This window comes from Talaromyces marneffei, chromosome 5 (assembly GCF_009556855.1).
Source record: "Talaromyces marneffei chromosome 5, complete sequence".
NCBI lineage: Eukaryota > Fungi > Ascomycota > Eurotiomycetes > Eurotiales > Trichocomaceae > Talaromyces > Talaromyces marneffei.
The window spans coordinates 467,914-494,544 of NC_072352.1; the positions used below are offsets into that span (position 1 = coordinate 467,914).

General features: G+C 45.4%; 9 protein-coding genes across 9 annotated transcripts; 6 read left to right on the forward strand and 3 right to left on the reverse strand.

The window, feature by feature from the left end:
- Positions 1–50: 50 nt before the first annotated feature.
- Positions 51–1,081, reverse strand: EYB26_006485 (uncharacterized protein; the record flags this gene model as incomplete). Its single annotated transcript, XM_054265761.1, has 4 exons — positions 51–181; positions 242–588; positions 641–939; positions 1,001–1,081. The coding sequence occupies 4 exons, from the start codon at positions 1,079–1,081 to the stop codon at positions 51–53; spliced, it is 858 nt and encodes a 285-aa protein (XP_054121736.1).
- Positions 1,082–7,874: 6,793 nt separating this feature from the next.
- On the reverse strand, positions 7,875–9,773 carry EYB26_006486 (uncharacterized protein; the record flags this gene model as incomplete). Its single annotated transcript, XM_054265762.1, has 5 exons — positions 7,875–8,013; positions 8,084–9,259; positions 9,325–9,475; positions 9,541–9,610; positions 9,669–9,773. The coding sequence occupies 5 exons, from the start codon at positions 9,771–9,773 to the stop codon at positions 7,875–7,877; spliced, it is 1,641 nt and encodes a 546-aa protein (XP_054121737.1).
- Positions 9,774–12,506: 2,733 nt separating this feature from the next.
- Positions 12,507–14,267, forward strand: EYB26_006487 (uncharacterized protein; the record flags this gene model as incomplete). Its single annotated transcript, XM_054265763.1, has 4 exons — positions 12,507–12,808; positions 12,869–13,073; positions 13,127–13,317; positions 13,382–14,267. 4 exons carry the CDS (start codon positions 12,507–12,509, stop codon positions 14,265–14,267), a joined length of 1,584 nt encoding a protein of 527 aa, XP_054121738.1.
- Positions 14,268–14,807: 540 nt separating this feature from the next.
- Positions 14,808–16,537, forward strand: EYB26_006488 (uncharacterized protein; the record flags this gene model as incomplete). The annotated part of the gene is made up of 3 exons (XM_054265764.1): positions 14,808–15,305; positions 15,363–15,735; positions 15,801–16,537. The coding sequence occupies 3 exons, from the start codon at positions 14,808–14,810 to the stop codon at positions 16,535–16,537; spliced, it is 1,608 nt and encodes a 535-aa protein (XP_054121739.1).
- A 19-nt stretch (positions 16,538–16,556) lies between these two features.
- On the reverse strand, positions 16,557–18,766 carry EYB26_006489 (uncharacterized protein; the record flags this gene model as incomplete). The annotated part of the gene is made up of 5 exons (XM_054265765.1): positions 16,557–17,263; positions 17,315–17,714; positions 17,783–18,409; positions 18,467–18,606; positions 18,688–18,766. The coding sequence occupies 5 exons, from the start codon at positions 18,764–18,766 to the stop codon at positions 16,557–16,559; spliced, it is 1,953 nt and encodes a 650-aa protein (XP_054121740.1).
- A 382-nt stretch (positions 18,767–19,148) lies between these two features.
- On the forward strand, positions 19,149–20,234 carry EYB26_006490 (uncharacterized protein; the record flags this gene model as incomplete). The annotated part of the gene is made up of 3 exons (XM_054265766.1): positions 19,149–19,253; positions 19,311–20,008; positions 20,057–20,234. 3 exons carry the CDS (start codon positions 19,149–19,151, stop codon positions 20,232–20,234), a joined length of 981 nt encoding a protein of 326 aa, XP_054121741.1.
- A 920-nt stretch (positions 20,235–21,154) lies between these two features.
- Positions 21,155–22,493, forward strand: EYB26_006491 (uncharacterized protein; the record flags this gene model as incomplete). The annotated part of the gene is made up of 3 exons (XM_054265767.1): positions 21,155–21,378; positions 21,440–21,567; positions 21,622–22,493. 3 exons carry the CDS (start codon positions 21,155–21,157, stop codon positions 22,491–22,493), a joined length of 1,224 nt encoding a protein of 407 aa, XP_054121742.1.
- A 446-nt stretch (positions 22,494–22,939) lies between these two features.
- EYB26_006492 (uncharacterized protein) lies at positions 22,940–24,498 on the forward strand (the record flags this gene model as incomplete). The annotated part of the gene is made up of 2 exons (XM_054265768.1): positions 22,940–23,251; positions 23,308–24,498. 2 exons carry the CDS (start codon positions 22,940–22,942, stop codon positions 24,496–24,498), a joined length of 1,503 nt encoding a protein of 500 aa, XP_054121743.1.
- A 421-nt stretch (positions 24,499–24,919) lies between these two features.
- EYB26_006493 (uncharacterized protein) lies at positions 24,920–26,386 on the forward strand (the record flags this gene model as incomplete). The annotated part of the gene is made up of 2 exons (XM_054265769.1): positions 24,920–25,223; positions 25,296–26,386. 2 exons carry the CDS (start codon positions 24,920–24,922, stop codon positions 26,384–26,386), a joined length of 1,395 nt encoding a protein of 464 aa, XP_054121744.1.
- Between the last annotated feature and the right edge of the window lie 245 nt (positions 26,387–26,631).

The following is a 26,631-nucleotide window of genomic DNA, read 5'->3' on the forward strand; positions in this document are numbered from 1 at the left end:
GCTTCCATACTCGATCAATCAACACAGAACAAAGTCTTGGGGTTTAAGCCTCATTTATGGCTACCACGAAGACCCAATCGTCCCTTACTCGTCGCCAAAACACCTCTGTTAGCCTCAACAAGCGGGTTTACCCATTGTTGCTCTTCTTTTTCATCTGATTTTACCGGGAATGCAATACCCCCTATTACGTTCGGTTAGCACTGGACAGCATCCAAAGCGAGACGAAAAGAGAAAGTCTTACCAATCAGAGTAGGCTGCGAATTAACATAAATGTTCTCATAAGCCTTGCGTTCCGCCTTATATATTTCATGGAAAATAACCATATGAGGATGTTGCTGGACGGTCTTATTCCACCAGTCCCATCCTTCACGATGAACGGGGCTTTCGGCAAAGGCGTGAAGACCTTCGGTGTTTCTCCAGTAACTGACAGTCATCACCTCATTGGAGGTATTGCATTGACTACCAATATATGAGCTGACGCCCAGGAAGCCGTATTCTTCGCGGCCTTTGGGGTTGTCGAGAGATTTTAGCATGGCCATGAAATGGCTGGCTGTCTCTTTGAAGCCGGGTGCCAGCATTCGTAGGGGACTGGAATTATCTTAGTCGTACTGTGTACGGGTTGCTGGATAATTGGACTTACTGGTTCGATTTGAACCCTAGAAACAAAACCACAACCCCTTCGTTACCCGGCTCCGTGTGCAGATTGCCGTTCATATCAGGTATCTGTGCACTCGACTTTCCGGGAATGACTTTTGCCATTTCGGGATTGGGGATGATGCCATATAATTGCAGGATTGTACAGCTGACTCTATACGCCAAAAGCGCGAAAAGGCATGCGCCGAGATAGTGTGCACTCTTTGGTAAAAGGATTGATACCAGTGCGTATGCAGAGGCGCCTATAACCATCCAAGTGGAGAGTGTGAATTGATCGCGAATTATCTATGTTGGCGGATATTAGTAGGTACTTTCTCCTAAGCCAGTTGAGGATATCAAATCGTACAGCGCTGCCACGGCTTATGCTAGATGCCATTAAGGACTTTGGCCTTGCCTTGGAAGGTTCGAAGACGGGGTTGAAAGACATTATGATAGTCAATTATTTGTTCTCAATTTTAGGTGATTATGGTGAGTTGTTTTCTTTATTAGCGATTGTATTTGTTTGTCTCCCTCTTTGCGTGAGCTTGATGTTCTAATGTTCTGATGAATGAAATTCTATTTCAAGTATCGTAACTGCGATTGCGCCCAGCTTATATACACATGCAATTGACATATCGAGCCCTCCTTTTTTCGTACGAGTCGTGATAATAGACATCGTAATTGACCCGAATGTCAGCATTTAGTCATGGAGAGGCTTGTTTTCGAGGTCAAGATTGGAGGTTCCTCGTTTCGGACGTAAGCATTTGGCTCTAGTGAGCCCGATTACCCGACTCGCCCGTACTCTGAGCCAATCGCAATCATGAGCTCGGGATACTCACATGTGCTCTCAGCTCTGTAGTTAGCTATATAAATAGAGTAACTAGTTATAACTATAACGTCTTTAGTTAATGCAAGTCCACCACCCAATACTGTGACCCGGAACATAGTTCTTCCGCATTCGACGACGGAGTTAGGATGAAGGCAGCAAGGCATTCAAGTGCTCTCGGCCCAACGTTCATCCTTCTTTAAGCTTAAGTTAAGCGAGATATCTATATTTGCTTTTGATCATACTTGGTACTGTCAACCTTGCAGGATACGTGGATCCGGACGATCCGGGATATGCTGATGCAGCATGCGGAGTGCAATACCGCCGAATTGTGGAATTAATACTTTGACAGAAGCCTAGGTACCGTGCTGTATGACCGCAGATATGAGTACAAGGTCCTTTACCACACTCCGTAAGAGATCGTACTACCCTTGTGAAAAATGTCTGGCGTCGTAGCCGTCTCGTACTATCAATGCATGATTTCTTGGGCTTTTCGGCTCCCAGTTTGCCATTATCGCTTTGGTTATCATGGGTGCCAAGAGGTTAGAAAAATGCACGACCACTAATCAAGCCAGGACAAAGGCTCCTACCAGTGATTCTCGTATTACTTTTCAGCAACTTGGTCTCTTTGCACTATGCAGCCATGTTTTCACTCCTTAGGGTGTTATTAATCAATGCGCACTTCCAAGTCGAAACATCTTGCAATGACCGTCGTACCAGTGCTCTAGCAGGCTTGAGAAGCCTGGGAGAGGGCGACACTCGCCGGTTTTCTACCAGAGACATCATACACCAATACAAGCTGTCGCAGTGCCACTCATGACGTATTATCCTGTCTAGCTAGGGCGAGTCAGACCGCGATTCATTGTGGACATCTATTCTTGGAATAGACTACAATGGATGCTGCATGATATATAACCACTTTCGGTAGCTGGTAGGAAACTGATAGGCCAGGTTCTTCTTCTTAAGTATTTCGTCGACCTTGTTGTTATATCTGTCAATATAAGGAGACATCCATAACCTTCTTCTCTTTAGATTAATAATTTATAGATCCTAGATTTTATCCGTAAAGTAGATACTTGTCGATACAAATCATACCTTGGCTGGGAGTTGGCCGGAGATAAGATTACGGTAGGGTTAGGGCATGGCCATCACCAACCCTACCTTCTCCATCCATATTCCACACCTCGACTATGAGAGTGCTATCATCGCATACAAGATTACCAAAGCTGAGATAAACTAAATCTTTCTAAATTCCCTGATTATTTGAAGCTATAAAAGATTGACGAGATCTCATTATTAGTCTGGGTGCCTGGTTGCTGCATTGATGAGCTGGCACGGCTCAGATATAAATGAATTTGTGATAAATGTGGGTATTAATCCTCATATACAAACCTACTTACCTGGCTACTCAGCCTAGACTACCTAGGTAATATATTAAGAGTAGCGTATGGGGCAGACGGTTGACAACCTTCTTGATGAGTTGTTCGACCCACCGCACACTACATTCCAGGCTTTCAGCAAAGATCGCACACAATTATAAATTGAGGCACCGCCGCTGTGCCGCTTGTGTACCGAGGGATATTCTCTTTATACTTCTATTTCTCGAGTTATATGACTCAGGTACGTACATATCTTTGCACAATATCGACTGAGTCAAATTACCTTGTACAAAATGGTTGAATAACCAAAATCGATTGGCTATCAGACATTTACTTAGCATAATATTACAGCTATAACCATAAACGCACAGTATGCGTTATCAGCGGCTGTGTGCATTGAGATTTGGTCATCTGACATGACATGGAAGTCATCGAGTAAACGCTGGTGCCTCATGAGTTGGGCATTGTGAGCAACAAGGCAAGAATGACACAGACACGCCAGATATGCATGAGGCTCAGCTGGTAGAAATGCCTCGAGCTCAGCCGATGTAGGTGATCGGAGCACTTGAAGCGGTGACAATGAAGAAAGCACATTCATAACTCAAATTGACAGGAGTGAGTCCAGGTGGATCATCCCCTGGTCATTAGGCTGCCAGTCAAGATCAAGAAGAGCTAAAGTGGCCACTTATATTTGTCCCTATCATTGACAGCGCGATGCTCCTGAAGATGACCCATGTGTTCCCTCCTATCAAGACCGAGGAATAACATATGACGCGTTGATTGGGCTCTGAATATGGGGCTGACTGCGCTTCCAGCGTCAAAACGAAGAACGTAATGGTCTCTGTATGTATTCGTTTTTCAAGTTCGATGATCTTTTCGTAATACCATGTAAAAACATAAGCGTATCATACAGATACAGGTAAAACGTCATGATTGTATGTCGTAAAACGTGACTAGCTTGTGACGGCTCAGTCAATACACTAAGGCTGTGATCCGGGCTAACAAGACGATGAGCGAACTAGTCATTATTTGTTAGACATATCCCCTGAGATGCAGTTGATATGCCTTTTCATTGGGTACTCTACCTTGTCGAGTCATGGTGATAACATGGAGCTATCGAAAAGCAAAGCTTGCCGGCCTGGGCACCCCCAACTGACGACCAAACTATCGCAGTCACCGGAAGATTGTCACAGATATCACTTCACAATATTTCATCATAGCATCCGATTGGAAGTCGCGGTAGGGCGATCTCCGGCGTCCGCTTGAACCTGCACGTTTCTCCTCGTGTCAACCTGCTTGGCAGACAAAGAGGCTATATCGCTGTCTCAGATGTGTGATTCGTATCGAAGTTTTGGCCAATGGGCCGCTTAATGTGGAATGTTTCAATCGGCACGAGCAAAACCAAACCATGTATTTCAACGCGTCGTGTCAGGTATCCACTTGTACCAAGTAATTACTATTCGAGTTGGTAATACTGATCGAAAGAAACAGTGCTGGGACGACGGTACGGAATTCAAGGATTGATACGATGTATCGTTTGATGTGACGTGGTTCCAGGCTCAGAAAGGCATGTAGCCCAAGTCTCATATTCCGTTATATGCTGATAGATATTTGTTCTTTGGCTGGTACTTTAGTGTTGGCCACTGATATCTATTAGCCGTGACGATGCCAAATAGACAAAAGATCGATGTAAGCCTGCTTCGACATGTCATGCACTGCACTTGTTCCTCCTCTAATTCCAATATTGAACTTTTTTCTGAAATCTTTTCCGGCCCAACAATCACGGTCCAAAGAATCTTCGCAAACTCGTTGAACTTATCCACTCCATACTGCGAAATCACAGATCCAGACAGAGGATAAGGGACCGGCAAAGGATATTTGGAAGACGAGAGGTCGAACCACTCTACTGTAGATTCAGCCTCCCACAAACCTCGACGGGCAGTGACCGCGGCAGCACCCTCACACTGCGCGCAACTCTGAATCATGGCTTCCATATACATTGATGATACTTCTGACGACTACATGGGCGCTCTGAACGCTCTTAGTGAATATCCATCATCTCCAGGATCCCCAGAGTGGCATCGTATTCCTTGTCAAAATTAGTTCCTGTCGCGGCGCTCTCAGAGGAGCCTTGTTCCCCTCGGTAGTCTTTCGCAGTCCACGTCATCTCCATCACCCCTTGAGGCAATATCGGAGGTTGTTTTTCAGCACACGTACGTACATGTATCGAGCTGTCGAATGGGCAGATTCTAAACCATGAGTTTCTGCAGGAAAGTTGAAAATATCGGGATATGTAATTATAGTCCCGGGGAAGTACAGCAAATTATCGACATTTGCCAGCAGAACAATTATATGAAACCTAGCATATTCAAGGGCAATATTATGCTATTGTTAGAGGAGGCGAAAACGAGTTGGTTCCTCTTTGCGGAAGTATGGAATGGCATTCTATGGTTTCAGGTAAGATGATATATTATTCTGTGATTAACATCATATTAACTTGATAGCCCTGTGCTAGGTATCTTTCTCTCAGACCACGTTGCCACCCCAGGGCGATAGGATCCAGACATAAGTCCCCTTCCTATCGATGCTCCGACTACCTAGGTATCATTCAAATCATATAGTTTCACAATATTTACTTTGTAACCCATAGTAAATACAATACAAATAACCTATTGTCTGGCGCAACTCCTGCCAATTAGAACCTAGGATAGGCAGTGAAGAAGAACAGAGATACTAACTTACCTAGGTAATAGTTTCATGCTAGTTTATTATTTTATACTACCCAATCAGTTGGTCAAAACACAAGGTGTGTATGTATAAGCTACAAGGGTGTTTCTTCCTGAGTAGTAATATACCAATCTTCACTTCTAGTTCTAAGCTTACTTTTTTCCCTTAAGCTGTGCATGCAGCTAGATCCTTGTCTAGCCAGTGTTTTACCCGCCTAATAAACTCGATCTATCCCTAAAACTACCCAAACCTATGCCTGCCCCCTACGAACCCCGCAAAACTAAGATAATATTCAAAATCATCAATTGTCTTAACTAACACAATTCATATTGAAGAGACTAATAACAATACAACGGGTAGTATACCTTAATCAAGCTTATGTTGTGAGGATATTAACCTGGTATAGAATCATTATCGGCTTCCGATAGAAACGTATGAACTGAGATAATGATCCGAGATAATGATATGACAGCTATACGAAAGATACTTTGAGTTTGTCCTTTAACTAAGAATGCACATGATTGTGACTTTATTGATCTAGTACCTATATACGCCTTAGGGGTGTTCATACCTAGGGACAAAACCATGTTGGAACTAAACTAAATGCGGGTGATAATAGTTGCTCTCATTAAGGAGGGAGGCATTGCAAGGATATAATAAGTATAAGCCTAATAAGCTTGGAATTATATCACACTATCTGAGCTGAATGTATAATAGCCGCACTAAGAGCTGGCAATGCTTAAATCGAGGAAGCTTTGCGGAGATAACTGGCCTAACTGACTCTAAGCTTTATTGGCTTGAGATTTCTAATACGACGGTATGATTCATGCAAGATGGTGGCTACAGATTAATACAGAAATAACAATGTCACATAGTTCGTCAGCATTAGTTTGATTTTGGGGGATAAGACAAGGATTGAGAGTGTCAAAAGCAAGCCACGTCAGGCGTGTCATCCATTCGTACTTGGACTGTTCAACTCATCGTTGTCCCCTGTGTCTGAACCCTATCCCTCACTTATTGACTAACCTAGATCACAGAAATTCAGTCCGCTGACGTGCGTATTGATTCATATTTACAAAGGTCAACAGATCCGGCACGACACGCGAGATTTTACTGTACTCCATACATTTCATGAGTCCATATCAGATCTTCCATCTATTGAAAGAAGAAGTCATCAAATAGTACAGTCACTTTCAGACCTCGTACCCGGATCTGTCCATACAAAACTGGTAATCATTCAGTTTATAGGCTTGTTGATAGTGACATCCCCATTTTGCATAGGATTGCAGGCCCTAGTTACCACAAACAAAGCTTTGATATTTCTTCCTGGAACTACCTCCACTCTCACAAAGAAATCTACCTGCATTTGTGTTGTCCAATGACTACTATCCTCTGGGGCCGTTAATGTGATCGTTTTGGTATGTAGGGACTCAGAATAACGGGTGTCTAGATAGCGTTTCTATATGCAATCAAGCATGAATATTAGGCATAGAAACGGGATTCGGAGTCGGTGCGGAGACTTGACATAGACTAATATAATAATAAGGTGCCGTTACACATACAATAGTATTTCTTCGTTATTGGGCAACTGTAACAAAGCCCTGACTGACGAGCCAGTGTTGACAACTGTCTCATCCTAAATCACTATTTAGTATGTTCTGTATAATTTCCAGGATATAAATCAACATTATGCCTCTTCTTGGCAAGCTTTTGTGGAGTTTTCAGACGCCTACCATAATAAAGGACCTTCATACCTGAAGTCATGACGGTGCGAGGGTTAGAGCTCATATTTTGAGGCCAGGGTTATGCACGGTTAGGGTTATGGGGTTCACTATTAATTGATCATGCATTGTGACAATTATGATTCCCAAATTATTATACGTTTCCTATGTTTCAAATCTCTGTTACAAGCTCAGAAATATATCACCATGCTATCAATCAATGGCGACCAGTGTCAAAGCCTTTACCTTGAGGACAGTCAACACCACACCACTTCCTGATTCTTATTTTATGTATACGTATCTAAGTACTTGAGCTGACGGTCATGCTTAGGACAACAGTTACATAGCCATTAGGAGAAATAATCAATTAATCAATAGATATAATAGTTAGCCTTCACATGGGAGATAACTTGAGCAACCTAGTCAATCCGAATGCATTAATGACCAGATTCGTATCCCTAGTAAACAACTAGACTCAACTTGTGAATATATAAGTATAAAAAGCCTCCATTCCTCTCACCCAGGAAAAAAAGGTTGGTCTTGGATCCGAGAGTAGTAACAACCTCGGCGTTTATTTGATGACAGCCTTTAAGATTCCATCACTTTCTCGGTGACGACACCATCGCTTCGAACCAACACCTTGTCGACGTGAAGAGAAGCCTTGACTGGGCTGGGCTGGTTGTAGACCCACTCGAGTTCTTCTAGAGTACGGCCTTGAGACTCGACACTATTTCGGAGAGAAGAAAAAAATTTGTTAGAGAGTTTACGAAATCCTAAAACGGAAGGGGATTACTCACCAGAAGAAATACCACAGGGCAGTTTCGACAAAGTCCCAGCCAACAAAGATCCACACATAGTTGTACTGGATGTTTTGAAGCGCGATTGGTCCAGCGTACAAGTTGATGAACCCGAAGATGTTGACGACCAAGCCGTACATAGCAAGACCTTTGGCACGAAGGCGAGTGTCAAGAGCCTCTGCGGGAACAACACCTTGAAGCGGGGTGTACGTGAATGAATTTGACAAGTTGAAAAGGAAGAAGAAGGCAAGAGCTCCCTGTGCGAGAGATTGATTGGTAAGAACACCGTCGACTGTCGCTTTGGAAAGGGCGTTCTGCAGAGCTGCGTTGATACATAGCAAGATAGCGCCGACAAGGGTACCCCAGACAAGCACCTTTCGGCGCGGCATGCGATCAGTGAGGGTCATAGCAGTCAGGGCTCCGGTAGCGGAAACAACCTGGTTGACGACTGTGAAGCCTAGCTGTTGGATGCTAGAGGTGTAACCCAAAATATCGAAGATACTCGTGTTGTAGTAACCAAGACCGTTGCCTGAGAACTGACCGAAGATACCCATCATGATAGCTTGCAGTGTACGCCAGCGGCTATTATGGGTGGCGAAGAGTGGGCGCCAGTCCCAGATGCCCTTGTTGTACAAAGCGTCATCGCGAAGGTTCTCCTTGATTTCTTCCACCTCCAGCATGACCAAACGAGCGTGGCGGTCACCGTTACCATGGTATTTAGCCAAGATCTCGATGGCTTTCTCGGTCTCGTCCTTGGCCATTAGATAACGGGGTGACTCTGGCATGAAAAAGACGGAGACAATGACAACGAGACAAGTGAAGCATTGTAGGATCAGAGGGATTCTCCACGAGTAGTCGCTGTTGATATACTGACAGCCATAGGTAATGAAAGACGCAGGAATAGAGCCACCGAACCAGCCACAATTATAGAAGCCCACTGCACGGCCACGCCAGTGTGGTGGAGCAATCTCGACTGCGTAGGCTGGGGCAGAGACGGTCATGAACATGATTCCCCCACCAAGAACGAAACGACCGACGATGAACTGGGCCACGGTGTTGGAGCTCGCAGTAAGGATGGCACCGACAATGATGATGATAGCGCCGGTGAACATGCCCACGCGACGGCCAAACTTGTCACTAACATAGGGCGCGAATGGGAAAGCTGCGATGGAACCACTGTTTTTCTTCTCTATTAGGACAAGAATTCTCGCTGGGGGGTTTTCTTTGCTGATAGAACTTACACACTGTACAAGGCACTGAGGAGCGAGGTCTTCTGACCGACGAGTCCCGAATCAAACTTGGCCTTGAAAAAAGGCATGGCTAAGATGGAGCTCATGAGGGAGCCATCGTAACCATTGGCACAAGAGCAACAGAAACAGACCGCGATGAAGCCTATGAAAAGGCACGGATTTAGCAAATATTCGTTCATCAACGTGTATCGGGTAAGAAATACTCACAGTAAAGCTGGATGGATTCCTTACTCCATCGCTCGATGGGAGTTTCCTTGATAGCGGCAAATAAATCGGCCTGGGGTGATGTGATCTCAGTTTGTTGCTCTTTTCCAGCTTTGGCAGACAAGACTCACGTTGTAGACCACCTTTGCTTGCACATCACCACTCGCCACGGTCGTTTCCGCGCGCGTCTGCTCAACAGAGACAGCCTCGACGCCGTGCTCTTCCGGTTTCGACATTGTTTGAAAATGGACGATTTCGTCTCCTCCAAAATCAATGTTTCTTGTAGTGTGGCTTCAGTCCGGTGCGGTCTCGGGGCAAAGCACAAGAATATTTGTGAGAGCTTGCAAAGCAAGGGAGGTATCATACAGTGCAGCGAAGTGCTCCCATATTTATATTCCACTACAGCGCGTCTACGGTTTCATTCGGTTCTAATCGAAATAATACTGCTTTCCCCGCAAAGCATCTCCAGGTACCTTGAGCTGCGCGGGATGGTCGCGTTTCTAGAGCTCATGTTGGATATGTCGAGCTGTCGCGGAATGTCGGCTGTCAGACTGATGAATCCCCTACCTTAAATTGCGCCACAAGAAGTGGCTCTGAGTCATGTAGCGGCGTTCACTTAATAAAGATTCTGGGACTATTGGGGCCCCAGGGATTGGATCAATAAATAAATTGATCCCTAGTTGCGGGGATTTGGTTGCTCCTTCACGAATTCTATAAAAAGCTGAACGGCGAACCGATAGCGATATGGATAGGCTCCGGCTTGAACTCGGTACGTATCCCCAGATTACTAATATATCGGTAACGGTTTGTTTTACTTATTTTATTTTCCTTGGTGGAACAATTCCTGCGCGCTTGCCCATCGACCAATAGCTGGGGTTAGCCAACGAGCCCTCTTGACTAAGACCTAAGCGATTAAGCCGTAAGATACTAACTAACTTACACCGTACGACTTGGAGTACAACTTGGTTTGGACGTGCTTCGTTCTTCTACACCGGTCTCAGTGGTCAGTGCTCCCCCCAGCTCAATTCACAATTCCTTCTCTCCCCAGATTCGGTTCTCTTGTGTTGGCTAATCATACTATCCAGAAAACTATTGGATCAGGAGTCAGCTCCTGTCAAATATACTTTGCAACAGGCCATCACACCTTCGCTGACTGCAATTTCGGAGTTCGAAAAGTGTAGAAGGCCTCGGTCGATATCCCGATCATCCGTCAGAACAAACGAGTGGCGGCAATTCTCAGTCACGTTCGGGTCTCCTTTGAGGAAATTCTACAGAACTAATCCCCTTTCTGCTAAACCGCCTTAATAGTAGTTGTCCTATAGCATTGCGGAGGATTCATGCCATCTTGGTTTTACACAATCAAATCGTTGCTGGCCATGAACGCTAAATATTATTACCATGAGAACTTCTAGAACACAAATCAATACCGTGATTTGACTCGTCCATGGTGAAAAGTTTTTGTCTCTTAGTTTGAGCATGTGAGGTCTGCATCCTGATCACTGGCATGCTCATTTTCCTTCCAAAGTTTTTTTGGCCCCTTGGCGAAACTTGCATATGCCTACCCTGATGGAACAATAAGCTACGTAGCATCCTTCAGACTTTCACAACTAGTTAGGGAATACCCGAGGTCGAATCTCCTAGGGTTAGCGTCTACCCTAACCCAGGATTAATACGTGAACTCATTATTAAGTCTGCCAGTTCCTTGCCTTCGATAATCAACCTCTATTTCATATATGCACAGTAAAATGGTGTTTTGTTCATATGAGGTGTGTGTTGGAGAACCTCGAGGGCATGCCTATGCTTTGCAGAGTGCTTTTTGATCAGACGAAGCGCGACGAGTGCAGATCGACCATGGAACCGGCAACGAGACTGGCACGAGTGAGAAAAAGAAAGAGGAACAAGTAGGAGATAGGCGTCTCTTTGCTCAATTGTTCATCCTTCTAGTTGTTTTTTGGATTGTTACAACTCGTGACTTGCAGACTACTATTTCATGAAACCGATACTGCCGAAGCGAAAGACGAGGCTGGAACCAGCAAAAAACGTTGCGTGCATACTAGATGACCTAGAAGGTACGATTTGTATCTAGCAGTAGCGGCGTCGTAGTGCGTAGCTAGAAAGAGAGAGATGTGAGAATATTTCAAGGTTGACAGTTGAATTGGTGGATGATCGATGCTTAGAATCAGAGGTAACTCTGGGAGAATGTCCTAGCTATTTATATATATACAAATATGTATTTTTTTTTCTTCGAGATCTACTTCAAATACATGCAAATTTAACAAACCTAAAAAAGGCACTTCCTAGGAAAACTTGGCTCCTTTATCCCAGTATGGAATGGAGACGGTACAGGTTTGCTGCTGAACGTTGTAAGAGTTGTATGTCACCAATAAACGTTACTGAATATTGAAAGAACGAGCAAGTAACTATTACGGTAGATATAGTAAATTGAAGCAGTTTAGCTTAGTTTCGCCCAAATAGGGAATATTAGCCCTTGCTGATCGGCGGCTTTATTCTTCCCCATGATAGCATTGCCTGGTGTTCATGGATATCCTTGGAAATGAAAATACCCGCGATCATCGTATGATTTTCCGATTTGTCCAAAGTGGCTATACATACTGGATGCGGGTTGGAAGATATAAAGTTTGAAGCTGTTAGCCGAGACGCACAGGCACCATCGCAACCCCCACAAGGTGGAAGACAGAACGGAATTTGTAGCCACCAGATTCTCATTCGAATCGGCTTGCGAAACGGAAGCACCAGACTACTGGGCCACGCGGAGGATGTGGATCCCTAGGCAAAAAACCCAGAATATGGGGACCCCAGACAGTGAGAATAGCGAATAGCTTCGACCACCAACGTGTATAAATTCAAGCCGGGAGTCCACTCATGGATGCAGATCTATATCCCTGTGGATAGCTCATATCGCAATTTCCTTTGATACTCTGACGGTGGCAACAACACTAGCAGCAGCAATGGACGCTGAGAAAGAGTCGGCATTCCACGCGGAGAATGAGACCGAGAACCAACTCGCCCATCTAGTCAATCAGGAAGACCATGAAACCAGCAAGTTACAGGCTATCAAGAAGAACCCTTGGGTTTTCGGCTGGTGTCTTTACGCTGTGTGGACAGTCATCCTAGTTAGTTTTGAGAACCAGGCGTCCGGCAACATCCTCGGAATTCCGGAATTTCGAAAAGACTTTGGCTCTTACTTCGATGGCTCGTATGTTTTGTCTGCGGAATGGCAGTCAGTGTTTAGTGGTGCTCCGGTTGCATCGTAAGTACTCCCTATTGTTACGCTACTAGTCAAATACCCAATCTAACCCCTGATAAATAGACAAATCGTGGGCGCTTTGATCTGTGGTCAATTGTCGGACTTGATCGGCCGGAAGAAAACTGTCATCATCGCTCTAGCTGTATCATTTGCTGCTATCAGCCTGGAGTTTGTTGCTACGACCAATGCGTTATTCTTCGGTGGCAAGTTCCTGAATGGGTTTGCTGTCGGCACCCTACAAGCTGTGACAGGCACTTACGTGGGAGAGGTAAGATACACTTCTTTATTCTCAGAGTCTTTTGGTGTACTGACCGCTGATAGATCGTTCCTCTTCCCCTCCGTGGCTTGATGACATGTTTGATTGCCCTCTCCTACACACTCGGGCCATTCTGCGTCGCCTTGATCGTCAACAGCACTGGAAATTATACAAACCGCTGGGCCTATCGAGCAGTATTTTGCTCTCAGTATGGATTTGCTGTCATCGCAGCTGTTTTTGTGTGGTTTATGCCTGAGTAAGTGCACTCACTTAATTTTGTGAAAATATTGATTATAGGTTCTAACAGGGACAACAATTAGATCCCCCTGGTGGTTAGTCAGCAAAGGAAAGGAAGATCAAGCACTACACAGTCTTCATCGCCTCGGCTACAGTGCTTCATCGGGTGAAGATGCCAAACGTCTTTCGAACATCAAGGTTACCTTGGAAGAAATCCGCCAAGAGACCGAAGGAGTAACATACCTCGAGTGCTTCCGAGCATCAAATCTTCGACGTACTATTATTTCGATCGCACCTCTTTCGGTACAGCAGTTCACGGGCATCGTTTTCGCGGCCTCCTACTCAACTTATTACGCTGAACTTGCCGGATATAGTACCGAGGCTGCATTTAAACTTCAAATCGTGCAGCAGGTTCTCTCCATGATTGGAAATGTGATTTCGTGGTACTTGATTGATAAGGTCGGCCGTCGCGGATTGACTGTATACGGCACTGCCGGCCTGACTGTTATCCTCTGGGTCATGGGTGGTCTTGCTGTTGGCGGCTCCCCAGGACAGCTCAAGGGTACAGTGGCCATGATTCTTCTCTATTGCTTCTTTTACAACGTCACCATTGGCGCAACTGCATACACGGTCTTGACAGAAGTTTCTACTGCCCGTCTACGCGTCAAGACCATTGCCCTTGGTCTTGCGCTTCAATCTTGCTTTGGTCTCATGTGGAGCTTTGTCTTGCCTTACTTGTTTAACCCAGACAAGGCAAATCTTGGTGGAAAAGTTGGTTTCATCTTCGGTGGCTTGTCTTTCCCTTGTATTGCTTTCCTGTGGTGGTTCCAGCCTGAGACCAAGGGCCGTTCATATGAGGAGTTGGATGAAATGTTCACCAAGCGTATCCCGGCTCGTGAGTTTGCAAATTATCATCCAGATGTTCAACGACGAGGTGAAGAGGTCAAGGCCGAGATTTATCAGTCTTAGGCTCTGATGGGATTAGCTATCCCTACCGGGGGGTTCTCCGCAGAGCTTTGCAGGTGGAGTAATTGGGGAGTAACATTGTCAATCTTGTACAGAATATTACATTTTCTTTGGGCTTACTGAGGTTTTGAAAATGAGGTGGGAGACGTACCAGGTACATATGTAGTTAGGTCTTGAGACACCTAGGTAGTGATATTTATATATTGAGGTCGTTGGTATGGTCCTTGAATTCGTGCGTCGTAGTTCAGAGCAGCGATACTACCTAAGTAACCATTCTATTAACTGTGGATTTTCAATAACATGAACTTCGATTGTTTCTCATTGGAATCATTGACTAGCATTATAACGCATAAAGTCGACCTCCTTTTATTCGCGAGATAGACACCTTGAATATCAGGCATCGAGTTCCCTTTCCCCAAACTCTGCTTTTCCCCGCTTAATTCAACCTTTTCCCATCTTTCTTCACTTTCCATACATCAACTTTCTCTAACTGGATACATCGAATCCGTTGCTTCATCATTCAAACTTCTAACGAATGTAATCATGTCCTACTCCGAACCCGCCCCAAAAAGGCGACGGATCACGGAGTCAAACTCCCTATCGATGCATCCACAAGACCTACCAGGCTACAGTCCCGAATCCGCGGAACCATTCCACTCTCCTCTGAGCAGCAACAATAGCAGGTACTACCAGGATGGGTTTTCGCATAATCCGGGCTATATTGCCTCTCAGGAAGAGCTACGAAGTATGCTCATTATGACTGCTCAGTCTGCTGCTCCAAGCCGACGGGGGAGTCCCTTGAATGGCGAGGAGATTGAGCCTGAGACAATCCGGTTGCAGGCTGGAAGTGGTGTAGATAGTAGATGGGGTGCAAGAGCTTTTAGCCAAGGAAATGAAGAGATCCGCCATTATCATCAGCGGTCGACAGATTTATCGGTGCTGGGCTCGGTTCAAGGAAAAGCAGAAGGACAAACCATGTCCGGATGGAATCGCAGACGGATCCAATATTTGAAGAATTATGTTGCTGAGGTTGCTCCTTGGGTATTTATCATCCTCTGCCAGTATACATACCATGGCCTAACAGATATCGAAATCTAGTTAGATATGTTTGATTCCCAAGCTACATTCGGCATTCAACTTCCCAACCTCGCGCGCAATTTCCCGGGTCTACTATATGCCATTCTCGCCATTTCTGCTCGGCAGATGGAACGCAAAGAAGGCATACCGGACTCCTTTGAAAGTTTGGAGCTTTACCAGGAGGCGATACGTCTGCTTAGTCCGCTGCTACAGGACCGCGACCCCAAAGTTATCGGCGCTTGTGTGGTTCTGTGTTGTCTGGAGATGATGTCCGCTCGTGCGCAGGATTGGCGCCGGCATTTAGAGGGTTGTGCGGCGCTTTTTGATGCGTTTAGCATAAATGGGTTTAGTCAAGGCTTGTTACAGGCTATTTTTTGGTGCTATGCACGGATGGGTTGGTATTTTCCTTTCTTTGATTATTCTTCAGTACAAGCCTTTGAACAAAAGCTAATTAACTAGATCTTTGCGGTGCTCTCATGTCCGACGGTACACAGGGCACTTTGCTCCAACCATCAAAGTGGCTTCCCGCAAACACTCGCGAGGAAGATGTTACTCGTATGTTTCGAGATGCCAAGTCTCCCGACATGTACGCAAATTATGCAGTGTACCTGTGCGCAAAAGCATGCGAGATTGTGTCACTTCGCACCAAGTTCCTTGAATTAGGTGAAGACAACGGTTGTACGGGAGAAATATACCATCAACGCTGGCTGAAGCTGTGGGAAGAGCTGCAAAACTGGCTTGCTTACCGACCCAGGGAGTTACTACCGGTGCAGACAGTCAATTCCAAGCCTTTTCCGCATATCCTCTTTGTCCATTGGGCAGCCATCTCTTCCAATCAGCTGTATCACACAGCGTGCGTGCTCATGCTTAATATGAAGCCGAAAGGGCTCAAGCTTCGAGCAAATCCCGAGGTTACGACCCCATTGTGGCACGCACGACGCATTTGTGGTATCTCTGTGACAAATCCACATGCCGGCTGTCTGAACAATGCCATTCAACCATTATGGATTGCGGGAAGACTTTTCAGTCATCAGTCCGAGCATGCGCAGATTATTAGTCTGATACGGAGCATTGAAGCTGCCACAGGATGGGGGGCTTGTTGGAGGATCCGAGACTTGGAGATAGCCTGGGGTTATAAGGCGCATCGGATGGATCGTCCTGAAAAACAAGTAGAAGAGTCGCTCACAACTCATTAAGTTGGATTTGTTAAATAATTCAAACCGCATTCAACAGGCCCCACTTCTCCTGTAATTCAGCTACATATTCTCGAATATCCCATCCTGTTAGTGTCTGGATGCGATTGAGACCATGAAGAATATCTTGCTGCTGAAATTCGTGAGTCATTCGCTTAGCGGCAACGAGAAACGACGCCAACAAGCAAGGATCCCAACACTCGCGACGATCGTTATTCAGAGAAATACTGCAGATACATTGTGCATGCCACAGCGGCGACAGCACAAACGGGGGGAGATAAGTCAACCGGACTGTACGTGGCTTGTCCAGAAGCAGCATCAACATGGCTGTGTGGTAAAGCTGGTTACCAAAGATCCCAGCACCATTGGTGAATAGGATAGTTGGAAAACTCGAGTCTGGTTCCACTGAAGAAGGCGGCAACTCCATGATGGGTCGAAATTCTTCCGGTCGTTCTTTGCGCCAACGCTCGAGCTCGTTTATAAGATATTTCCAACTATCGACGCGACTGGAACCAGGTAAAGAAGGGCCTTCTTCTCCTCCGTCTTTCGACAGCAACTGCATGGCTTGGCCAAGCATTATCAGTGGTCGGTGAGCAAAGTTGGATAGACGCCATGTGAGTCCTGCCAACGAATCCATCGTCTCTGGGAAGATGTCAACGGGTTCCCATGGAAGCGAAAGCGGCAGAGGGAATCGTATTGTGTCATCATTCGCTAGTGCAGTACTGAGCTCTATGTAAATATCAGCATTTGATTTCGCAGGACATTTTAGTTGAGACGTACCCAATCGCAGAAATAACCAATAGATAGCAGATGTTGGCTTTGAAGTAGCTATATCCACCATCAACGAATTGAGAAGATCCATATTTATTGGCACTTTATTCATAGACCAAGCGTGAGACAAACCTGAGACGAAGGAATGCACCCGCCGGAAGGCCATTGTAAGTGCGGTGGTCATGAACGAATATTCGTCAGCTTCATTTTCATTGTAGCCTTTATCTGAAAAAAACATGTTCAACGGCAAGGAAGAATCGGAAAGCGGTGCCGATGAGCGCCGATCCAAATTATTATTGTGTAGCGAGGCTTCAGACAATAAGAGAAGGGCTCGAAGAATCCTCTCTGAGTCTATGGCATATTGAAATGCAGCAATGCCAAATGATTGGTACATGTCGCATAGATCTAGCTATTTAGAAGCGTTAGTAAGGATATCAAGGAGTATTATAAAGAGAGGAGGGGAAGGAGAGAGCCTACCCAAGGTGCAACTTCATATCGATAATGGCGGAGTAGTTCGGTAGTTTTTTGAGTAGTAGCTGGCCGTGTGATGGCAATATCATATGAGGCATTATCAAAACTTGTTAAAGGTGTAGCATCAGATGCCGTCCGACCACGATGAGGATCTATGCCTAATCTCTCACCCAATACGGGAGCGACGTCTTCCCTTGAGATCAATGCAAGTAAGCCTCGAGCGGCAAATTCATCCTTGTCGCTTACTATGACTGGACTGATGGCTTCAGCTTCAGAGTGTAATCTGCCTGCTGGTACTGGGAACGTATCATCCTGCAAGTGATCATCATGGCGATGATAGGAGAGGTTGGTAGACTGATCCTGAGGAGAGTAGAATGAAAGCCTTGGATTGAGATCAAGACTTGGGCTTTCAGCTTCGCAGTCCGCCCAGTGTGCAAATGACGGATCATCATGAGATATATGTTCATTATGTTGAAGTATTGTTGTGACTGCACCAACTGCACCAACAGCCGAATGTGGAATGGGCTCCGAACGTGACTCGACAAGCCCAGGCACATCGGTAGGAGTTAAGGAATCTTCATCCTCCCAGGAAGAGCCCTCATTTAGAATATTTTGAGGATCTTCTGGAACAAACTAGTATTATCAAGTCAGAAAATAAGCCGCAGCATCTAGAACCAACCATCATCATACTTTTATATTGGAGTAAGCTCGTGGTACCTCCGGTGTAGAGACAGTGATGACATTCTTAGTAAGAAAGGTCAATTGAGACCCGTACTGGCATTGGAAACCCTTATCAATACAGTTTTGACATCGAGGCTTTGCTTCATCGCCTATCGTGAAACGTTAGTCTAGAACAATCGGCACTGTTTTCAAGCGCCAGTCCCGGAAGAGATTGAAAAGATCAGACGGACATTTGCGACGACGCACTCTGCACCGAAGACAGCCCGTGCGGCATCGAGTGCGCCGGGGAGGTGTCTCAGGTTCCCCCATTGACCGGATCGGAAGTTCAACCACGCAGAGTACTGCTCGAGAGTCATCAAGTTCAAGAAAAAAATCGAAGAAGATGAAGCCGTCACCAGCGCTTATGCATCCCTAACACTGCGGGGGAGAAACTCGCTAATCCCAAGTTGGATTAGTGTGCGCACTGTTGTGGAGGATGGGGCACTGTCTCAATCGGGAAGACATAGCCACCACTTGTTCGTTTAGCCCTAACCTTCTCATTCAGGATTACAATCACGCTTTGGCTTCGCATTTTTTTTTATTTTACCTTGTCCTGCCCCAGCTACCTAAATTCCGTTCATTCGTCGTTCCCTCGTTTTTACAGTCGTTCTTTCAATTTTTCCATTACCAGCATATTTCCAATCGAAGCACAATGGCTAAGACTACAGTGACACTTGCCTCCGGCCGTGAAATGCCTCTAGTAGGCTTCGGGCTATGGAAAGTTCCCAAGGCCACAGCTGCTGATACTGTGTACAACGTAGGTTTTCCCCTCTGACAATGAGTTTTAAAAGGCAGTTCTAAAATCTGTCCCTAGGCTATCAAAGCTGGTTACCGCCTCTTCGATGGCGCCTACGACTATCAAAACGAAAAGGAAGCTGGAGAAGGCATTCGTCGTGCCATTTCCGAAGGCCTTGTCACCCGTGAAGAAATTTTTATTACCACAAAACTATGGAATAACTACCATCGTCGTGAACATGCCCTGGACATGGCCAAGAAGCAGAATGAAGCCTGGGGTCTTGGATACATTGATCTGTTCCTCATCCACTTTCCCTGCGCGTTGAAGTACATCGATCCTGAAGTCCGCCGTTACCCTGCATGGTGGATGGACGACAATGGAACAGTAGAGCAGGACCGTGTTCCTATTCGAGAGACCTGGGAGGCTCTCGAGAATCTTGTCGAAAGTGGCATTGCACACAGTATCGGTGTTTCCAATTTCCAGACACAGTCCCTATACGACATCCAGACGTACAATCGTCATCCTATATCTTCTCTGCAGATTGAGCATCACCCTTACCTCGTACAGCCGGATTTGATCAAAATGGCTCAGGGAGCCAGCATTGTTGTAACGGCTTATTCTTCTTTCGGCCCTCAATCTTTCTTAGAATTGCCTCCAGCCTTCTCTAAGAAAGCTAAGGATATTCCTCTTCTTTTTGATGCGGAACCCGTCAAAGCTCTCTCGGCGAAATATAATGTCACTCCTGCTCAGGTTCTGTTGCGATGGGCTACTCAACGGTAAGCTTACCCCGCAGGAATGTTCATACAAAATACTGATCTATGCAGTAACATTGCTGTTATTCCAAAATCAAACAATCCCTCTCGCCTCAGTCAGAACTTGAACGTTCTCGGTTTTGATCTGGAGGAATCTGAGATTGAGTCCATCTCGAATCTCAATAGGGGTCTCCGTTTCAATGACCCTGGGTTTTATCTTCCCAATCATCCTCTCCGTATCTTTAGTTAATGCTGAGAACATCGATATGTTGTGTGTGTAATGGCGGCGTTCAGGGCGGATATATGTGCATATGTGGCTAATAGACGAGACGACATACGAAGCTTATTTTATTTAACCACGTCATGTAACCATAAACTGGGTAGTTTAAAAAGAAATGAGCACCAGTTGCTATATACAATATACTATACTTAATAAGCTTTTGCCTAGGTAGTCACCACCCCAGCTGGAGTCCATAGCAACCAAGAAGCAAATGGGGGCAGACTACTTATTTCCAATGGGAAGCATGTAATACAGATAAAGTACAGTCGCTCTGTCATACGAACATCTCTCAAGACCTTGCGTTCTCAGAAACTCTACCAACACCCAAATGGCGTCAGGAACAGCTACAAGGAACCGGCTATTATGAGCTGTCCATACCAGAATACCTTACTCCTAACCCTAATCAAGATGATACCACTCTGCAACCACATGCGGAAATTCCTTCCGTCACTGCTGCATTCCAGGGGTTGACATTGCTTCCTTCGGCAGCTTAATGCGGGGAGCTTCCTGCGTGGATGTTGTGGAGTCGGAGCTGGGAATTGACAGCATGCTCGAAGCGGTAATCAGAAGCACTAACATACGTGGTCCACCCCAACCGTTTACCATAACCACAAATGGCATCTAAAAGCCATAATCAGATGACCGGTAATTGAATATTATTCAAGTGTCCAGATAATGTTGCACATGTACTCATCCAATTCTGTGATAAGAATTTGTCCAATGATAGATCGACACTATGCACAACCATTCCTCTTCCTTATTTCCTTCAACTTCTTGTGGACTTTTTTTTCTTTTATTCTTCAACCTTTATTTTCATTATTTTATTTGCGAGACGTAAGTTGTTCTGGATAGGGTTCTTATTTAGAGTAATATCTCCTACATCAGCTACAATGTCGCCCAGTATCCTTGAACCGACTCCCTGTTGTCTCACCGACCACATTGGAAAGATTTCGCAAAAGTCAAAAAGAGAGGAGGCCACGATCATACAAGCTCGTTTTCCAAATCCCTCATTACAAGTCACTGCCGACCATAATCTAAAGCAAGTCGAAGCCCCGGTCTATGCACCTCAGAAGGGCGAAGTTCTTCTACATATCAAAGCTACTGGAATTTGCGGGTACGTGCACGTTATCGAATTTGAGCACATCGCACGAAGTTACTGATGCTGGAAGTTTTAGTTCCGACATTCACTTCTGGAAAAGTGGTCGTATAGGAACTCTCGTGGTCGAGGGCGACTGCATCTTAGGTCATGAGGCTGCCGGCGTGGTACTACAAGTCGGTGAAGGTGTCACTAACTTGAAACCTGGTATGACAACTTTGCAAGCAAAAATTAAACAATTAAATATTAATCGGAACTTAGGTGACCGTGTCGCCATGGAACCTGGCGTCCCCTGTAGCGACTGCTTCCTCTGCTCCGACGGTCGCTATAACCTCTGTGAAGACGTTCAATTCGCGGGTGTGTACCCATACCACGGTTCCTTGCAACGATACAAAATCCACCCAGCTCGATGGCTACACAAATTACCAGACAATGTCTCCTACGCCGAAGGAGCCCTCCTCGAGCCCCTCTCCGTCGCAATGCACGGTATCCGCCTGGCTGGCTTAACACTGGGCCGAGGTGCTGTCATTTGTGGCGCCGGGCCTGTAGGACTATTAACTCTGGCCGCTGCAAGAGCCTCTGGCGCTCATCCAATTGTCATTACTGACCTCGAGCCCAGTCGATTGAAATTCGCCAAGGAGTTCGTTCCCAGTGTCATTCCATATCAAGTCAATCGGGATCTTGATGCTGAAGGAAACGCAAAAGCAATTAGGGCTCTATTCGGCAAAGAAGATGAGTATTTCGCACCTGAGACTGTGCTGGAGTGTACTGGCGTCGAAAGTAGTATTTGCATCGCCGCATATACTGCTCGCCGCGGCGGCACCGTCATGGTTATTGGAGTCGGAAAGTCGATCATGAATAACCTACCATTTATGCATTTGTCCTTGGCAGAGATTCAGCTAAAATTCATTAATCGCTACCGCGATACCTGGGCGCCGGCTATCCAGTGTCTAGATGGTGGCATATTGAAGGATTTGACAAAACTGGTGTCACATACTTTCCCGTTGGAGAAGGCGAGATATGCGATGGAATTGTGTTCTGATACTCGCAATGGGAGTATCAAGGTGTTGGTCGTAGACGAAGTTGATGCACACTATGATTCATCAATACAGGGAGTCTGCTGGTTAAGTTGAAGCCGATTTTAGACCAGTCCATTATTAGGCTTGATTTCACGTTTGATTTGCCATAAATTCTATAAGTAAATAAGAAATATCCTTCAAACGTAAAGAGCAATTTCGTATTTAATTCTCAACTTGCTGAGGAGTCGCTGTACTCTCTTGCTTTAGGGTTAGGGTTAGTGGTTTTCCCGGTGGTTAAACCTGCCTGTTCCAGATGATCCATATCCCCCGCCTCATCAGTACCTAACAGTGGCACCAATTACCCTTTGTAGACTGCAATATCCACTGAAAAATGACGCGGTGGGTATAGCTCAACCGCATATTTGCGGATGGCTAGTCATTCGATGAACTTGAAATAAATAAATCATTGTGCAGAGAAGTCAACGGACTGAACTCCCCCGTCATCTCAACTCTTACAGCATAATAAACTGACTAGACTCACCTGATATTCATCTACCACAATGACACTGTCTCGAGATCGTCTGCAAACTTTTGCTTCAAAACCTCGCGTATTCATCTTAAGCGACATCTCAAATGAGCCAGATGATGCAGAATCGCTTGTGCGATATTTGCTGTATTCAAATCAATTTCAGACAGAGGGACTCGTGGCTTGCACATCGACATGGATGAAAAACAAGGTCTGTCCAGAAGACATGCGCAAGATTGTGGATGGTTATGAGAAAGTCGTCGATAATCTCAACGCCCATGCGCATCCAAACGATCTGTATCCGACTGCGGAATATTTGCGATCTTTGATCAAGAAGGGAGCTGAGGTAGGTTTCCTAATATTCTAGCAAAGGGAAACCAGCAACTAATCAAAATGCGACAGACATACGGCATGTCCGCTGTTGGTGACAATATCCCCCTCAGCGAAGGTGGTCAATTACTCCTAGAGCGAATTGAAGCAACATCAGAACAGCCATTATGGGTCTTATGTTGGGGAGGTACTAATGTACTCGCCTCCGTTCTGCTTAAAATCGAAAACACACATTCTACCTCGGACGCTGCACGATTACGATCCAAACTACGCGTCTACGCCATCTCCGACCAGGACGACACAGGGACGTGGATCCGCAACAAATATCCCGACATTTTCTATATATGCTCTGTTCATGGCTGGAGTCAATATGGCCTTGCAGCGTGGTCTGGTATTTCTGGTGAAGGATGGTATGGGTTCGACCATGGTGGTCCAGATCCATCAAAGATCACAAAGGAATGGATTCATGAAAATATACAGATTGGCCCGCTGGGAGCTGTGTATCCAGACTTCATGTTTATACCCGAAGGAGATACGCCGACATTCCTATATCTCATTCAAAACGGCCTCGGGGTACCTGAACACCCTAATTACGGATCTTGGGGCGGTCGCTACAATCTTACAGATGCCAGTGGGGCAGGGCTCATCAATAGACACTTTAGCGATGTAGTCGACGATGTTACTGGCCTTGACGGTAGGAGACACAAGTCAAACCAAGCTACGGTCTGGCGATGGCGGAATGCTTTCCAGAACGACTTCGCCGCTCGTATGAAATGGACGCTTTCTCTTGACTTGGGTAGCGCAAACCACAGTCCCATAATCAGTATCAACGACAGCACAGGTTCAGAACCAATAAGTTTTGAACTAGAAGCTGGCTCAACATTCCAACTTGATGCGTCCGCCACGTATGATCCAGATCAACGTGACACGCTAACCTTCAAATGGTACCAATACCTTGACCCCAGTGCAACACAATGGTCTGCAGAGCATGAAGTAGGAAGGCTCTCTATTCGTCCGCTGAATGAGGTTGGTAACATTGTCGAGGTTACGCTACCCCCACCAGAAAAGAGCTGTGTTGAGCTCATCAGCCGCAAACCAATGCTGAGGGGCCAGCTGTTGCACCTCATTCTGGAAGTTGAAGATAACGGCTCCCCATCACTGGTTAGTTACCGTCGGATAGTCATTCAGACGACGAACGAGAAATTGATAGGTGGAGGTGGTGGTACAGATTCCATTGCTGACGCAATGAAAGACGCGGTGTAAAATTCAAAGCGTCGATGTTACATAAAACCTTTCTCCAGACAATTTCATAGATTTCCACCTCTGGCAAGATATAAAATATAGCCACTAGGACAATCGGATAGCAGCAGCTGCAAGTGGTAGTATTTGTATTTCAGCGGGGTATATAATGGTTGAGACCTCGAGAGAGTAAGGGATTTCCAACCTTGTCAATATCAATTATGAATCCGTAAGGGCATCTATGCAACTTGGGAGACTACAGACAAGGTAACCAGGAATCCAGGACACACTTTTCAACTAAATGTGTATCGCTAGGAGACAAAAATCCCCTTCATAAATCACTCTATGCTAAGATCCACCCAAAATGCCTTCCGTGGAAGAACATTGGGTTTAACCAATCAATCTAACTGATAATGAATCATTTCGCCCAGCAACAACAGATCTAATGGTGCCACCAGTCTACAGCACCTATGGCCTTGTCTTTCAGTTGAACCAAACATACGATCAAAATCACATTATACAATCGTTCAAGAATGGTTTGAGGATGACACTAGGCCAGTGCCGGCATCTTATTGGCACCATTGAAAAGAATGAATTTGGAGACTTTTCGGGGGTTAGAAAGAAAAGCACTGCTGTTAAGCTCGAGGTTCAATGGCTTGATGAAGAAGATTCTGTGTCTTATTCTGAGTTGGCAGATCATCATTTTAGTTCTTTTGCATTTGGCGATATAGCAGCTTTGTGTGTTGAAGGTATGTAACGCCATTTAATCGTTATGAAAAAAGCTCCTTATCATGCTTTTATTTTATTTACCAAGCTCATAGGGATGTTATATGGGATTCTCCATCCCTTAAACACGAGTCCCGTTGTTTCTGCTTTCAAGTTCAACTTCATCCATGGCGGCCTTATTCTCACCATGCATCTTCATCACTGCGTTATAGACAATGCAGGTTTTGGTGGATTTGTCTACCAGCTGGCTGAAAATTGCTACTCTATAATACACAAAACTCAACCACCAATTTGGGATATCAAATGTTTGGATAGATCCCAATTCAGATGCAAGGGGATGTTAAGCTTGAAGCAAATGAACATAGCACCACAGTTGGTACAACATACCTTACAACTTGTCCATCGGCCTAATACCGCTGTACTTCTCCATTTACCGAAGTCAAAAGTGGAAACACTGAAATATTTAGCGACACCACCAGGAGGCGACATCCGGATCTCTACATATGACGCATTCTCCGCATTATTATGGAGGACTGTCCTGAGACATAGGGCAAGAATCTATTCGGTAGATCCACAAGCTCCAGCTTTTTTCTATGAGATAGTCAACGTGCGATCCCGACTTGGTCTTCCAGCTCGATTTCAAGGCAGTGCCCTTCTCGCTCCCACCACTGCTGATCTTCACCATATACCCAGTATTGCAGATGTGATATCGGATGCATTGCTCTGGAGACTGGCCGTTTTCGTCCGGCAAGTAACAGCAACAGCAACTCCAGAGACCCTCCAAGCGCTCTTAGATAAAGCTTCTCCAGTGGCAGACAAAACCAATCTACGTCTCTTCGAGACTCCATTAACGACAATGTCCCTTGGTATTACTGATGTGAGAGAACCACCAATTTACGATGCAGATTTTGGATTTGGCCAACCCAAAGCTTTTCGACATTTCTTTTATCCTTTCTGTCCAGAGACTCTCATTTGCGTCTATCCACCCCGAGTGCTTTATGAGGGCGATCATGATGCTGGATGCGAATTTCATGTACCAATGGAGAAGGAGCTAGTTGATGCTTTTCTGGATGATCCGGATGTGCAATATTACTTTGATTTCGTGGGTTTGAAGCTGAGCCCTCGGATGGTTTATACAGAAGTGTCACCAGGAAGTGGCACTTGTAGTTCCACATGTGAGCAATAGAAAAGTGACTTTGTTACTCAATATTGCGGGCAGGGTTCTCTATTCTATCTTTCACTTTTTAATTATTCACTATCTAGTATAATATTATGGAACCTCTGCTGCTCTAATTTACAACTGTCAATGAAGGTTTCGTTGAATACTTTCTGTTTGCCCATATATTACTCTCGCGCTTTTCTCGATCGTACACGAACTGGCATGCCGTCCTTGAGGACTCCCTCTACAAATTCGGTTCGGTATAGTCTATT